Source organism: Thunnus albacares, chromosome 18 (genome assembly GCF_914725855.1).
Source record: "Thunnus albacares chromosome 18, fThuAlb1.1, whole genome shotgun sequence".
Lineage (NCBI taxonomy): Eukaryota > Metazoa > Chordata > Actinopteri > Scombriformes > Scombridae > Thunnus > Thunnus albacares.
In genome coordinates this window covers 271,846-287,104 of record NC_058123.1, presented here as the reverse complement: position 1 = coordinate 287,104, position 15,259 = coordinate 271,846, and the positions used below count along the sequence as shown (strand labels likewise).

At 40.3% G+C, this 15,259-nt stretch overlaps 1 protein-coding gene across 4 annotated transcripts in view; it reads left to right on the top strand.

Moving 5' to 3' along the window:
• The window catches only part of apc (APC regulator of WNT signaling pathway), a 46,558-nt gene that overhangs the window by 8,191 nt on the left and 23,108 nt on the right, over positions 1-15,259 (top strand). For 3 of the 4 annotated variants that reach the window (XM_044332744.1, XM_044332742.1, XM_044332743.1), the window contains exon 2: positions 10,926-11,081. The exons of the other annotated variant lie outside the window; for it this stretch is intronic. In XM_044332744.1, coding sequence (XP_044188679.1) covers positions 10,947-11,081 — 135 coding nt within the window. In that variant the 5' untranslated portion in view covers positions 10,926-10,946. The remainder of the gene's footprint in view (positions 1-10,925; positions 11,082-15,259) is intronic. 4 annotated transcript variants of the gene reach the window in all.

The window sequence follows — 15,259 nt, the reverse complement described above, 5'->3', positions numbered from 1 at the left end:
GTACTGCAGTACTCTGTAGATGTGATGTAGTACTCTGTAGATGTGATGTAGTACTGCAGTACTCTGTAGATGTGATGTAGTACTCTGTAGATGTGATGTAGTACTGCAGTACTCTGTAGATGTGATGTAGTACTCTGTAGATGTGATGTAGTACTGCAGTACTCTGTAGATGTGATGTAGTACTCTGTAGATGTGATGTAGTACTGCAGTACTCTGTAGATGTGATGTAGTACTCTGTAGATGTGATGTAGTACTGCAGTACTCTGTAGATGTGATGTAGTACTCTGTAGATGTGATGTAGTACTGCAGTACTCTGTAGATGTGATGTAGTACTCTGTAGATGTGATGTAGTACTGCAGTACTCTGTAGATGTGATGTAGTACTCTGTACATGTGATGTAGTACTCTGTAGATGTGATGTAGTACTCTGTAGATGTGATGTAGTACTGCAGTACTCTGTAGATGTGATGTAGTACTCTATAGAGGTGATTTAGTACTGCAGTACTCTGTAGATGTGATGTAGTACTCTGTAGATGTGATGTAGTACTGCAGTACTCTGTAGATGTGATGTAGTACTCTGTAGATGTGATTTAGTACTGCAGTACTCTGTAGATGTGATGTAGTACTCTATAGAGGTGATTTAGTACTGCAGTACTCTGTAGATGTGATGTAGTACTGCAGTACTCTGTAGATGTGATGTAGTACTCTGTAGATGTGATGTAGTACTGTAGTACTCTGTAGATGTGATGTAGTACTGCAGTACTCTGTACATGTGATGTAGTACTGCAGTACTCTGTAGATGTGATGTTGTACTCTGTAGATGTGATGTAGTACTCTTTACATGTGATGCAGTACTGCAGTACAGTGGGGTTCAGTTGCATTACTGTGTACATGTGATGCAGTACTGCAGTACAGTGGGGTTCAGTTGCAGTACTGTGTACATGTAGTACTGTGGACATGTGATGCAGTACAGTAGGGTTCAGTTGCAGTACTGTGTATATGTAATACTGTGTATGAGTGATGCAGTACTGCAGTACAGTGGGGTTCAGTTGCAGTACTGTGTATATCTGGTACTGTGTACATGTTATGCAGTACTGCAGTAGAGTGGGGTTCAGTTGCAGTACTGTGTGTATGTAGTACTGTGTACGTGTTATGCAGTACAGTGGGGTTCAGTTGCAATACTGTGTGTATGTAGTACTGTGTACGTGTTATGCAGTACAGTGGGGTTCAGTTGCAGTACTGTGTATATGTGGTACTGTGTACGTGTTATGCAGTACCCAAATACTCACCGAGGTATAATCCCAGTTACAGATTAGAACTGCTTCAGGATTTTTGGACATTTAATGCAGATTTTATTTTCGAAAGTAGAAACAATAAACACGACGTTACGTAACAACGTCACAGTCGAGCATCTCAAAAACAGGTGTTTTAAAGTTAGGAGACCTTCGTTGTCATGGCAACAGTAACAAGCAGGTGGTTTCGGTTAGAGGACGATAGTGTTGGCTGTTGGTTGTGAACAGGAAGTGAACAGCGATCTGATGTTTGGTTGACCAGCTTCCTTCGTGGAGTTTGTTGCTCTGTATTGATTATTGATGTCAGTTTCTACTCCCGTTAACCGATCGATGACTAACCGGGTCCAGCAGTCGGTGGTCAGAGCTACGTTAGCTTGACTTTTAGCTTCTTATTCTCAAAGTCTTCCAGTGTGTTTAGTCACAGTAGCTCTTGATGGCGTAACATACTCAGGCTCGAGGTACCAATATAAATAAAAATGTGACTATAAGGCGACCCCCCCCCCCCCCTTTTCCAACAGCTGTTTATGGAAAAATAACGTTATAACGTGAATATAACTTACATCATAGTATAGTTACATACCTGCACACTCTCCTGCAGGCTCCAGGAAGTGATCTATAATGATGTTCTCTGGCAGTTAGCATTAATATGACTTCCTGTTTGTGTTTTTGAGCGGCTCGTTGTCTGTCTCAGTGTATTTGGCAGCTTGATATATTCAGTTTGTGCAGTAGAGACGTCAGGAGACGTTTTGGACTCCGCGGCAGAAAAAGACGTTACAGGATCCCTCAGAAACTCCTGCAGGTTAAACTGGACTAACCAAACAGTGACTCTAACACACTCACTATAAGCGTGTAGCCTAGCAACATTAATGCTACAAACAGCCCATAATGCAACACTTGGTGCAGAAGTCAGTAGTTTCACACCGATACTATATATAGTGTGTGTGTGTGTGTGTGTGTGTGTGTATGTATACATACATGTATGTAAACCTACAGACCAACATGTGTAAGCTGATTAACAGTTAACTGTTGACATCTCTAGTAATGACGTCACATGACGGCTTTGTGTGTCATCATCACTACGGCAGCTGGAGGGCGCCGTCACTGAGACGTAAACATGTTGTTTTGTGTTAGAGCTGCAGCTAACGATGGGCCACACGGACACAATCACATATCACAATGTCTTTGACCAAATACCTCGATATTAATATTATGACAGTGTTATCGGGGTGACTGTTGGTGCTTTCACAGAATATTTCCACAGTGAGATTTATGATGAATGGTCATCAGTGACGTGTAAATAATGACTGAGAACAGCTGGAACAGTCTCAGTTTACTGTTTACTACCAAAGACGACGTCCTCCAATGTCAGATTCAGTTTACTGTCATAGAGACTAAAGAAACTAGAAAATATTCACATTTAAGAAGCTGAAATCAGAGAACTTTGATTTTTTTTTCTTACAGAAATGACTCAAAACAGTGAATCAATTATCAGAATATTTGGTGATAATGTAATAGTTGACAGCTAATCGATTAATCGACTAATCTCTGCAGCTCTACTTTGGTCCAGTAGAGTTTAAACCTGTTGTCTCAGAAAATAAACAGAAATGAAACATCATGACTGAGTCATATTTATTGAACATATTCAGTATTTAAAGACATTTGCAGAGTAAAATGTGGCCGTGAGAACGAGTCATCTGTTGTTATTGTAACAGATCCAGAGCTGCTTTTAGCTTCAGCTTAATAAACTCTGCAGATAACCTGACTCCACACTATGTTCATGTCATGTGTTACAGTTTACTGTGACTGTCACATTTCTAACATTTTACATGGTTTGGCCTCCTCCATTATGTAACTGTTTTCACTCAGTGAACTCTATAAAATCCTCTAGAAGAGCCGTTACTGAACATCCTGCTGACCACACCAAGAGCTGTAAATCCAGATTAACTGACTCTACACTTTATCTCAGTGTCTCCTCATGCACGCACATAATCTTACTTTTAATTCATCAAGCGTACGTTTGTCATTTCTAGTTGTGTGTGTGTGTGTCTATGTATGTATATATATATATATTATATATATATATATATATATATATTATATATATATATATATATATATATATATATATATATATATATATATATATATATATATATATATATATAATTCGATAGCGTTAAAAGTGAAGTTGAACTCATTTTAAAAAAGATGAGAGAAGACTTGGAACGTCCATGGAGGTGATACCAAAACCAAAACCAGTACCAGGTACCTGCTGCCTGATGGAAACCGGAACAGTCGAGTCGAGCCGTGCGTTGGCTCATCTCTAGGTCAGCAATCAAATTTAAGCAAATTTGTGGATTGACCAACTTAACTGCTTTGTACCAAAAGTCAGATTTCCTTGAGTTGTGTGTCTTCCTTCCATTGAAGCGTTCAGATGTCAATCAGCCGGCTTTGATTGACTCATCAGAGGCTCGTTCAATAACTCAACCTGCAGCCGGTGTTCACCTGTTGGACAGTGAAGTGAGCAGCGCTCCGTTCTTCAGAGACATGCTGGACCCTCTGGTTTGCATCTTCATGCTGGAAGGATTCATCACACCTCAAAGCTCTGCAACAACTACTGAAGACCGAAGAAGACCGAGGCGTCCCGACTGTCCTGGACTTCCCTCCACAGTCACCTGACCTCAACACAGGAAGCTCTGTGGAACATCCTGCTGGGATAACACTGCTCATCAGGTTTATACAAACTTGTGGAGTCCATGCAGCTCGAGTTCTGCTGTCATCTGTCTACTAAAGGAAGGAATCTCTGTTTGTATGTCCTTCACGGATCTCTTGAAATGTCCATCAGATCAACTCCAGACTTGGCAGGTGTATGGCTGGGGAACAAAGGGAGTGCACTGTCCAATTTGGGGCAGTTTGGACACGCGATACGGTTAATATTAATAAACTTTGAATAAACCAGCGATCAATGAGCTGCTCTGCTCTGTGCAGGGAGGAGCTTCAGGGCTCTGCCGACTGACTCCAGCATGTCAGAGACAGCAGAGACGAGACGAGTCTGAGAAAAGTGCTCTAAAAAGAGAAAACGGAGACTTTAATCGGGAACGGACACTCTGAGCTCATGTCTAGACACATAGCGTAGCGTTAGCTGCGTGTTTAGCAGATCAGCAGCGAGTGACTCCACACGAGGCGTTCAGGTGCATTGTTGAGCGTCGCTCACCCGTGTTTTGGAAGCGCTCAGAGCCCAACACATAATGACTGTCGTTACACACATGAAACAGAGGAAATACTTACACATGCAGCTCAAAACCAGTTAGTCTCATCTGCTCTGAGACTGGTGATTGTGAAGCGACACTAGACATCAGAACTGAAGACAGAAAATAAACAATCTAAGAGCTCAATATGATCGATCCACTTTACTTTGGAATGAGAAAAGAACATTTATTTAGTATTATAGTACTTATTATTGATAACATCTGTGCCTGATAGACTGTTAGTTTCTTTCACGTTGTTGGTGTTTCTACTCGTTCACACCTCACATCAGCTGCATTAAGCTGGAGGCCGAACAGTCAGTCTGATGAAACACAACTGAGACTCTCTGAAACTCAACTTTGACTCAAACTGCTCAGCTGATCATAATAAATTAACTTCACTGGTGGTCTGAGACGGTTGCACCCCGGTGTGTGTTACTAGTGAGTGTGAGTGTTATTAGTGAGTGTGTGTGTGTATTATTAGTGAGTGTGTATTATTATTGAGTGTGTGTGTGTATATTAGTGAGTGTGTGTGTGTGTATATATTAGTGAGTGTGTGTGTGTATTATTAGTGAGTGTGTGTGTGTGTATATATTAGTGAGTGTGTGTGTGTGTATATATTAGTGAGTGTGTGTGTGTGTATATATTAGTGAGTGTGTGTGTGTGTATATATTAGTGAGTGTGTGTGTGTGTATATATTAGTGAGTGTGTGTGTGTGTGTATATATTAGTGAGTGTGTGTGTGTGTGTATATATTAGTGAGTGTGTGTGTGTATTATTAGTGAGTGTGTGTGTGTGTATATATTAGTGAGTGTGTGTGTATTATTAGTGAGTGTGTGTGTATTATTAGTGAGTGTGTGTATTATTAGTGAGTGTGTGTGTGTGTGTGTGTGTGTGTATATATTAGTGAGTGTGTGTGTGTGTGTGTGTGTATTTATTAGTGAGTGTGTGTGTGTGTGTGTGTGTGTATATTAGTGAGTGTGTGTGTATTTATTAGTGAGTGTGTGTGTGTGTGTGTGTGTATATTAGTGAGTGTGTGTGTGTATATTAGTGAGTGTGTGTGTGTTTATTAGTGAGTGTGTGTGTGTATATTAGTGAGTGTGTGTGTGTTTATTAGTGAGTGTGTGTGTTTATTAATGAGTGTGTGTGTATTATTAGTGAGTGTGTGTGTGTATTATTAGTGAGTGAGTGTGTGTGTGTGTATATTAGTGAGTGTGTGTGTGTGTGTGTATTATTAGTGAGTGTGTGTGTGTGTGTGTATATTAGTGAGTGTGTGTGTGTGCGTGTGTGTGTATTATTGAGTGTGTGTGTGTATTATTAGTGAGTGTGTGTGTTTATATTAGTGAGTGTGTGTGTGTATTATTAGTGAGTGTGTGTGTGTGTGTGTGTGTGTGTGTATTAGTGAGTGTGTGTGTGTATTATTAGTGAGTGTGTGTATATTAATGAGTGTGTGTGTGTATTATTAGTGAGTGAGTGAGTGTGTGTGTATTATTAGTGAGTGTGTGTGTATTATTAGTGAGTGTGTGTGTATTATTAGTGAGTGTGTGTGTGTATTATTAGTGAGTGTGTGTATTATTAGTGAGTGAGTGTGTGTATTATTAGTGAGTGTGTGTATTATTAGTGAGTGAGTGTGTGTATTATTAGTGAGTGTGTGTATTATTAGTGAGTGTGTGTATTATTAGTGAGTGTGTGTATTATTGAGTGTGTGTGTGTGTGTGTATATTAGTGAGTGAGTGTGTGTATTATTGAGTGTGTGTGTATTATTATTGAGTGTGTGTATTATTGTGTGCGTGTGTATTATTGTGTGTGTGTATATTAGTGAGTGTGTGTGTTATTAGTGAGTGAGTGTGACATTGAGTGTGTGTTATTATTGAGTGAGTGTGTGTTATTAGTGAGTGAATGTGTTATTAGTGATTGAGTGTGTCATTGAGTGTGTGAGTGTGTGTTATTATTGAGTGAGTGTGTGAGTGTGTGTTATTAGTGAGTGTATGAGTGTGTGTTATTAGTGAGTGTGTTATTAGTGAGTGTATGAGTGTGTGTTATTAGTGAGTGTGTGTGTGTTATTAGTGAGTGTGTGTGTGTTATTAGTGAGTGTGTGTGTGTTATTAGTGAGTGTGTGTGTGTGTGTGTGTGTGTGTGTGTGTGTGTGTATATATTAGTGAGTGTGTGTGTGTATTATTAGTGAGTGTGTGTGTGTGTATATATTAGTGAGTGTGTGTGTGTGTATATATTAGTGAGTGTGTGTGTGTGTATATATTAGTGAGTGTGTGTGTGTGTATATATTAGTGAGTGTGTGTGTGTGTATATATTAGTGAGTGTGTGTGTGTGTGTATATATTAGTGAGTGTGTGTGTGTGTGTATATATTAGTGAGTGTGTGTGTGTATTATTAGTGAGTGTGTGTGTGTGTATATATTAGTGAGTGTGTGTGTATTATTAGTGAGTGTGTGTGTATTATTAGTGAGTGTGTGTATTATTAGTGAGTGTGTGTGTGTGTGTGTGTGTGTGTATATATTAGTGAGTGTGTGTGTGTGTGTGTGTGTATTTATTAGTGAGTGTGTGTGTGTGTGTGTGTGTGTATATTAGTGAGTGTGTGTGTATTTATTAGTGAGTGTGTGTGTGTGTGTGTGTGTATATTAGTGAGTGTGTGTGTGTATATTAGTGAGTGTGTGTGTGTTTATTAGTGAGTGTGTGTGTGTATATTAGTGAGTGTGTGTGTGTTTATTAGTGAGTGTGTGTGTTTATTAATGAGTGTGTGTGTATTATTAGTGAGTGTGTGTGTGTATTATTAGTGAGTGAGTGTGTGTGTGTGTATATTAGTGAGTGTGTGTGTGTGTGTGTATTATTAGTGAGTGTGTGTGTGTGTGTGTATATTAGTGAGTGTGTGTGTGTGCGTGTGTGTGTATTATTGAGTGTGTGTGTGTATTATTAGTGAGTGTGTGTGTTTATATTAGTGAGTGTGTGTGTGTATTATTAGTGAGTGTGTGTGTGTGTGTGTGTGTGTGTGTATTAGTGAGTGTGTGTGTGTATTATTAGTGAGTGTGTGTATATTAATGAGTGTGTGTGTGTATTATTAGTGAGTGAGTGAGTGTGTGTGTATTATTAGTGAGTGTGTGTGTATTATTAGTGAGTGTGTGTGTATTATTAGTGAGTGTGTGTGTGTATTATTAGTGAGTGTGTGTATTATTAGTGAGTGAGTGTGTGTATTATTAGTGAGTGTGTGTATTATTAGTGAGTGAGTGTGTGTATTATTAGTGAGTGTGTGTATTATTAGTGAGTGTGTGTATTATTAGTGAGTGTGTGTATTATTGAGTGTGTGTGTGTGTGTGTATATTAGTGAGTGAGTGTGTGTATTATTGAGTGTGTGTGTATTATTATTGAGTGTGTGTATTATTGTGTGCGTGTGTATTATTGTGTGTGTGTATATTAGTGAGTGTGTGTGTTATTAGTGAGTGAGTGTGACATTGAGTGTGTGTTATTATTGAGTGAGTGTGTGTTATTAGTGAGTGAATGTGTTATTAGTGATTGAGTGTGTCATTGAGTGTGTGAGTGTGTGTTATTATTGAGTGAGTGTGTGAGTGTGTGTTATTAGTGAGTGTATGAGTGTGTGTTATTAGTGAGTGTGTTATTAGTGAGTGTATGAGTGTGTGTTATTAGTGAGTGTGTGTGTGTTATTAGTGAGTGTGTGTGTGTTATTAGTGAGTGTGTGTGTGTTATTAGTGAGTGTGTGTGTGTGTTATTAGTGAGTGTATGAGTGTGTGTTATTAGTGAGTGTGTGTGTGTTATTAGTGAGTGTGTGTGTGTTATTAGTGAGTGTGTGTGTGTTATTAGTGTGTGTGTTATTAGTGAGTGTGTGTGTGTGTGTTATTAGTGAGTGTGTGTGTTATTAGTGAGTGAGTGTGTGTGTTATTAGTGAGTGTATGAGTGTGTGTTATTAGTGAGTGTGTGTGTGTTATTAGTGAGTGTGTGTGTGTTATTAGTGTGTGTTATTAGTGAGTGTGTGTGTGTGTGTTATTAGTGAGTGTGTGTGTGTGTGTGTGTGTTATTTAGGGAGTGTGTTATTAGTGAGTGTGTGTGTGTTATTAGTGAGTGTGTGTGTGTTATTAGTGTGTGTTATTAGTGAGTTTGTGTGTGTTATTAGTGAGTGTGTGTGTGTGTGTGTGTGTGTGTTATTAGTGAGTGTGTGTGTGTGTGTTATTAGTGAGTGTGTGTTATTAGTGAGTGTGTGTGTTATTAGTGAGTGTGTGTTATTAGTGAGTGTGTGTGTTATTAGTGAGTGTGAGTGTGTGTTATTAGTGAGTGTGAGTGTGTGTTATTAGTGAGTGTGAGTGTGTGTTATTAGTGAGTGTGAGTGTTTTATTAGTGAGTGTGTGTTATTAGTGAGTGTGAGTGTGTGTTATTAGTGAGTGTGTGTGTGTTATTAGTGAGTGTGAGTGTTATTAGTGAGTGTGTGTGTTAGTGAGTGAGTGTGTGTTATTAGTGAGTGTGAGTGTGTTTTATTAGTGAGTGAGTGTGTATGTGTTATTAGTAAGTGTGAGTGTTATTAGTGTGTGTGTGTTATTAGTGTGTGTGTGTGTGTGTGTGTGTGTGTGTGTTATTAGTGTGAGTGTGTTATTAGTGTGTGTGTGTTATTAGTGACTGTGTGAGTGTTATTAGTGACTGTGTGAGTGTTATTAGTGAGTGTGTGTGAGTGTTATTAGTGAGTGAGTGTGAGTGTTATTAGTGAGTGAGTGTTATTAGTGAGTGTGTGTGTTATTAGTGAGTGAGTGTGAGTGTTATTAGTGACTGTGTGTGTTAGTGAGTGAGTGTGTTATTAGTGAGTGAGTGTGTGTGTTAGTGAGTGAGTGTGTGTTATTAGTGAGTGAGTGTGTATGTGTTTAGTGAGTGAGTGTGTGTGTTATTAGTGAGTGAGTGTGTATGTGTTATTAGTGAGTGAGTGTGTATGTGTTGTTAGTGAGTGTGTGTGTGTGTGTGTTATTAGTGAGTGAGTGTGAGTGTTATTAGTGAGTGAGTGTGAGTGTTATTAGTGAGTGAGTGTGTGTGTGTTATTAGTGAGTGAGTGTGTGTTATTAGTGAGTGTGAGTGTTATTAGTGAGTGTGAGTGTTATTAGTGTGTGTATGTGTTATTAGTGTGTGTATTTGTTATTAGTGAGTGAGTGTGTGTTATTAGTGAGTGTGTACGTGTTATTAGTGAGTGTGTATGTGTTATTAGTGTGTGTATGTGTTATTAGTGAGTGTATGTGTTATTAGTGAGTGTGTGTGTTATTAGTGAGTGTGTGTTATTAGTGTGTGTGAGTGTTATTAGTGTGTGTGTATGTGTTATAAATGAGTGAGTGTGTGTGTTATTAGTGAGAGAGTGTTATTAGTGAGTGTGTATGTGTTATAAGTGAGTGAGTGTGTGTGTTATTAGTGAGAGAGTGTTATTAGTGAGTGTGTATGTGTTATTAGTGAGTGTGAGTGTTATTAGTGAGTGTGTGTGTGTGTTATTAGTGAGTGAGTGTGAGTGTTATTAGTGAGTGAGTGTTATTAGTGTGTGTATGTGTTATTAGTGAGTGTGAGTGTTATTAGTGAGTGTGAGTGTTATTAGTGAGTGAGTGTGAGTGTTATTAGTGAGTGAGTGTGAGTGTTATTAGTGAGTGAGTGTGAGTGTTATTAGTGAGTGAGTGTGAGTGTTATTAGTGTGTGTATGTGTTATTAGTGAGTGTGAGTGTTATTAGTGAGTGAGTGTGAGTGTTATTAGTGAGTGTGAGTGTTATTAGTGAGTGTGAGTGTTATTAGTGAGTGAGTGTGAGTGTTATTAGTGAGTGTGAGTGTTATTAGTGTGTGTATGTGTTATTAGTGAGTGTGAGTGTTATTAGTGAGTGTGAGTGTTATTAGTGTGTGTATGTGTTATTAGTGAGTGTGAGTGTTATTAGTGAGTGTGAGTGTTATTAGCGGGTGTGTGAGTGTTATTAGTGAGTGAGTGTGTTAGATGTGTGAGATCAGCTGGTGTTTGTATGAAACATGTGACCGTCACACATTAACATCAGTGTTTGTGATGAACAGAAGAAACATCACATGATGCTTCTACACACACACACACACACACACACGCTCACACACACACACTCACACACTCACACACACACACACACACACACACACACACTCACACACACACACACACTCACACACACACACTCACTCACTCACTCACTCACTCACACATTCATTCATTCATCTCAACATACAACTGATTGATCGTGTTAAACACTCAACAATAGTGTTGGTACTGCAGGGTTAAGGTGAGGTCTGTGGTGCAGTCTGATGAGGTCTGTGGTGCAGTCTGATGAGGTCTGTGGTGAGGTCTGTGGTGCGGTCTGTGATGCTTCCTTTTCTTGGTGTCTCTGCAGGTCAGACGTCAGTGTTCCAAGATGGCGGCAGCGTCGTACGACCAGCTGCTGAGGCAGGTGGAGGTGTTAAAGATGGAGAACTCGAACCTGCGACAGGAACTGCAGGACAACTCCAACCACCTGACCAAGCTGGAGACGGAGGCCTCCAACATGAAGGTCAGTACTGCTGAGTACTGCTGAGTACTGCTGAGTACTACTGAGTACTACTGAGTACTGAGACACATATGTAGAGTTCAATTAAATTTCAAGTCAGTGTTATTTGTGAAGCACTCAGGACTCTGTCCTCATAGAGCAGGTCTAGACCGAACTCTGTGATCTACAGAGACCCAACATTCCTCCATGAAACCTCCAGCAGAACCAGACTCTAGGTGGACGCCATCAGCCTCGACCGGTTGGGGAGGGAGAGACATAATAACAACAATAATAATAACAGAGATATGACTAAGAATAATAATAATAATAATAATAGCAGGCGCCGTGTCGAGGCAGGACCACGCCGTCCATAACATGGATTCTGGATTTTACAGGAAGCCGATGCAGCGGAGATAAAATGGGAGAAATATGATCCGTTTTCCTAGTTTCAGTCAGAACAGCTGCATTCTGGAGCAGCTGGAGAGTCTGTAGAGACTCAGCCTGATAATCAGGAATTAAAATAAAATAGAAGAAAATAGAATACATAATAAAATAAATAAAAACAAAGTTAAAACACAGAATGTATAAAATGAGGTGCAGCAGTGTTTAAGTGTGACGGAGATGAAAGCTCGTTAAAGGTTAAAGTTAAGAAATAAGTTTTTAGTTTTCTTTGAGAGACGTCCAGTGAGCTTCTTCTCTGACTTCTATCAGTAGTTTAGAGCGTCACTGATGAAGGCTGCGTTTGCTTTCAGCTGGTGAATCTCTGGTGAATAAAGCAGCAGCAGATGATCTCAGTGTTGTTGAAGGCAGGTGGTGAACAAGGCACAACAGCGTGAGGAAGATATGATGTGAGTGTGAAAAGGCCGTCCTTGAGATTAGTGTGATGTGTAAGTTAAAGGACATAATGAGACCAATGAGACGGTGAGTGGGATTATTTACACACTGAGAGAAGCCAGTTGAGTCTAATAATGAGATAAATGCAGTGCTGAGACTGTCACTATCAACGTCCACATGAATATTAAATCACCTACTATAATTACTTTATCTGTACTAAGGACTAAATACGACAAAAACTCTGAGAATTCAGATCAGAGTTCAGAGTACGGACCAGGAGGACGGTTCACTATAACACATAGAACTGGCTGTAAAGTTTTCCAGGTTGGCTGAGAGACTAAGAACAAGACTTTCTAATGAGTTATAATGAAGTTCAGGTCTAGAGTTGATAATGAGGCTGTGACTCCTCCTCCTCGGCCAGTGTCTGGAGGAATATGAGTATTAATATGACTGGGAGGACTGGATTCATTTAGACTGACATGTTCTTCATGACACAGCCAGGTTTCAGTAAGACAATCAATCAATATGATGATCTGAGATTAAATCGTTTATTAATACGGCTTCAGATGACAGAGATCTAATGTTCAAGAGTCCACATTTAATTCTCTTAAAGAGACGTGGTCTCTATGTGGTTTTGGGGACAGACACAGTCTCTATGTGGTTTTGGGGACAGACACAGTCTCTATGTGGTTTTGGGGGACAGACGCGGTCTCTATGTGGTTTTGGGGACAGACACAGTCTCTATGTGGTTTGGGGGACAGACACAGTCTTCAGGCGTCTGTTGGCGTTTGTAAAGACGGGATTCGTTATGATGACCGCCTGGACGCCAGACTGGACGCCAGACTGGACGCCAGACTGGACGCCAGCCTTCACCACCAGACGGCGCGGCGAGCAGGACGACACGCATCATAAACCAGATCATTACTGGAATTTAGAGCTCTTTGAGCTTTTTCTTGTAGTGAATTCACTGCCTGATGTTGTTCTGGTTTTATATAACTCTGAACTATGTCCAGTGATGGGATTATTATGGTAAACTGGTATTTGTTCTCCTGACATCTCTCTCTCTGTTATATGAAGTGTATGTCTCTCGCCCATCTCTCTCTCTGTTATATCAAGTGTATGTCTCTCGCCCATCTCTCTCTCTGTTATATCAAGTGTATGTCTCTCGCCCCTCTCTCTCTCTCTGTTATATCAAGTGTATGTCTCTCGCCCCTCTCTCTCTGTTATATGAAGTGTATGTCTCTCGCCCCTCTCTCTCTCTCTGTTATATGAAGTGTATGTCTCTCACCCCTCTCTCTCTCTGTTATATGAAGTGTATGTCTCTCGCCCCTCTCTCTCTCTCTGTTATATGAAGTGTATGTCTCTCGCCCCTCTCTCTCTCTCTGTTATATGAAGTGTATGTCTCTCGCCCCTCTCTCTCTCTCTGTTATATGAAGTGTATGTCTCTCACCCCTCTCTCTCTCTGTTATATGAAGTGTATGTCTCTCGCCCCTCTCTCTCTCTCTGTGTTATATCAAGTGTATGTCTCTCGCCCCTCTCTCTCTCTCTGTGTTATATCAAGTGTATGTCTCTCGCCCCTCTCTCTCTCTCTGTGTTATATCAAGTGTATGTCTCTCGCCCCTCTCTCTCTCTCTGTGTTATATCAAGTGTATGTCTCTCGCCCCTCTCTCTCTCTCTGTGTTATATCAAGTGTATGTCTCTCGCCCCTCTCTCTCTCTCTGTTATATCAAGTGTATGTCTCTCGCCCCTCTCTCTCTCTCTGTTATATCAAGTGTATGTCTCTCGCCCCTCTCTCTCTCTCTGTGTTATATCAAGTGTATGTCTCTCGCCCCTCTCTCTCTCTCTGTGTTATATCAAGTGTATGTCTCTCGCCCCTCTCTCTCTCTCTGTTATATCAAGTGTATGTCTCTCGCCCCTCTCTCTCTCTCTGTTATATCAAGTGTATGTCTCTCGCCCCTCTCTCTCTCTCTGTTATATCAAGTGTATGTCTCTCGCCCCTCTCTCTCTCTGTTATATCAAGTGTATGTCTCTCGCCCCTCTCTCTCTCTCTGTTATATCAAGTGTATGTCTCTCGCCCCTCTCTCTCTCTGTTATATCAAGTGTATGTCTCTCGCCCCTCTCTCTCTCTGTTATATCAAGTGTATGTCTCTCACCCCTCTCTCTCTCTGTTATATCAAGTGTATGTCTCTCACCCCTCTCTCTCTCTGTTATATCAAGTGTATGTCTCTCGCCCCTCTCTCTCTCTGTTATATCAAGTGTATGTCTCTCACCCCTCTCTCTCTCTCTCTGTCATATAAACTCAGTGTCTCTCGCCCCCCCTCTCTCTCTCATATAAACTCAGTGTCTCTCGCCCCTCTCTCTCTCTGTCATATAAACTCAGTGTCTCTTGCCCCTTTCTCTCTCTCTCTCTGTCATATAAACTCAGTGTCTCTCGCCCTTCAGCCCAGAATAGACCTGTGGTATTTTCCACCAATCACGCGCTGCTCTGTGCGTCAGAATGGGCTCGTTGTTGTTGCTCAGAGTGAGATGTCTGTGTGTTTGAGGATCTTTGGTTTGATAGAGAGGATTCAGGAAACCCATCAGAGTGAGCCGTCTGTCGTCTCTGCTGCTCGCTTTTCTTCTTCTTTCTCTTCTTTTCTTTCTTTCGTTAGTTTTTCTTGTTTTCGTCTTTTTCTCAGTTCGTCCTGATTTTTACATTTGTAGTTTTTTATCTTTCTTCTCTCCTCACGTTTGTTTTTAGTCATTTCTCTTCTAGTTCTTCATTTCTGTCATTTTTTATTCCATCAGTCTTTAACTGTAATTTAATTATTTTGTTCTTTTCCTTTATTCCTCTGTTTGTCTTCTGTTTTTTCTTTTTTTCATATCATTTTATTTGATTATTTGATTCTGTGTTGAATCATTGATCTTTGTTTATTTCATGTTTCTGGCTTTAAATCAGTTTCTGTGTTTCTTCAGCAGACAGTCGTGAGTTTGTGTTCAGTTTATATTTGTCTCAGATGTTTTCCAGTTTTATTGTTCTACTTGTCAGTAAAGCAGTGTTGTCCTCTCCTGCTTCTTCCTCTCCAAACACACTCACTTCCCATTTCCTGTTTCCTGCTTCCTGTTTTCTGTCAGTGAGCAGAACACGTCGGCAGGCTGCGTGTTGTTAGCGTGTTGTTCTTAGTTTCCATCATGTCGCTGTATGAACGCTGCCGGCTCATCGTGGTGAGTGAACGACGCCTCGATATTTACTGTGAACACCGGGCGAGAGACACCGGGAACATCAGAGAGAGAGAGAGAGAGAGACATGCAGAGAGTTTCTGGTTCTAGATGAGTTTCTGTTTTTTATGTCGTTACTCGTCAACGTTAAGCTCGTTACTTCTGTTCAT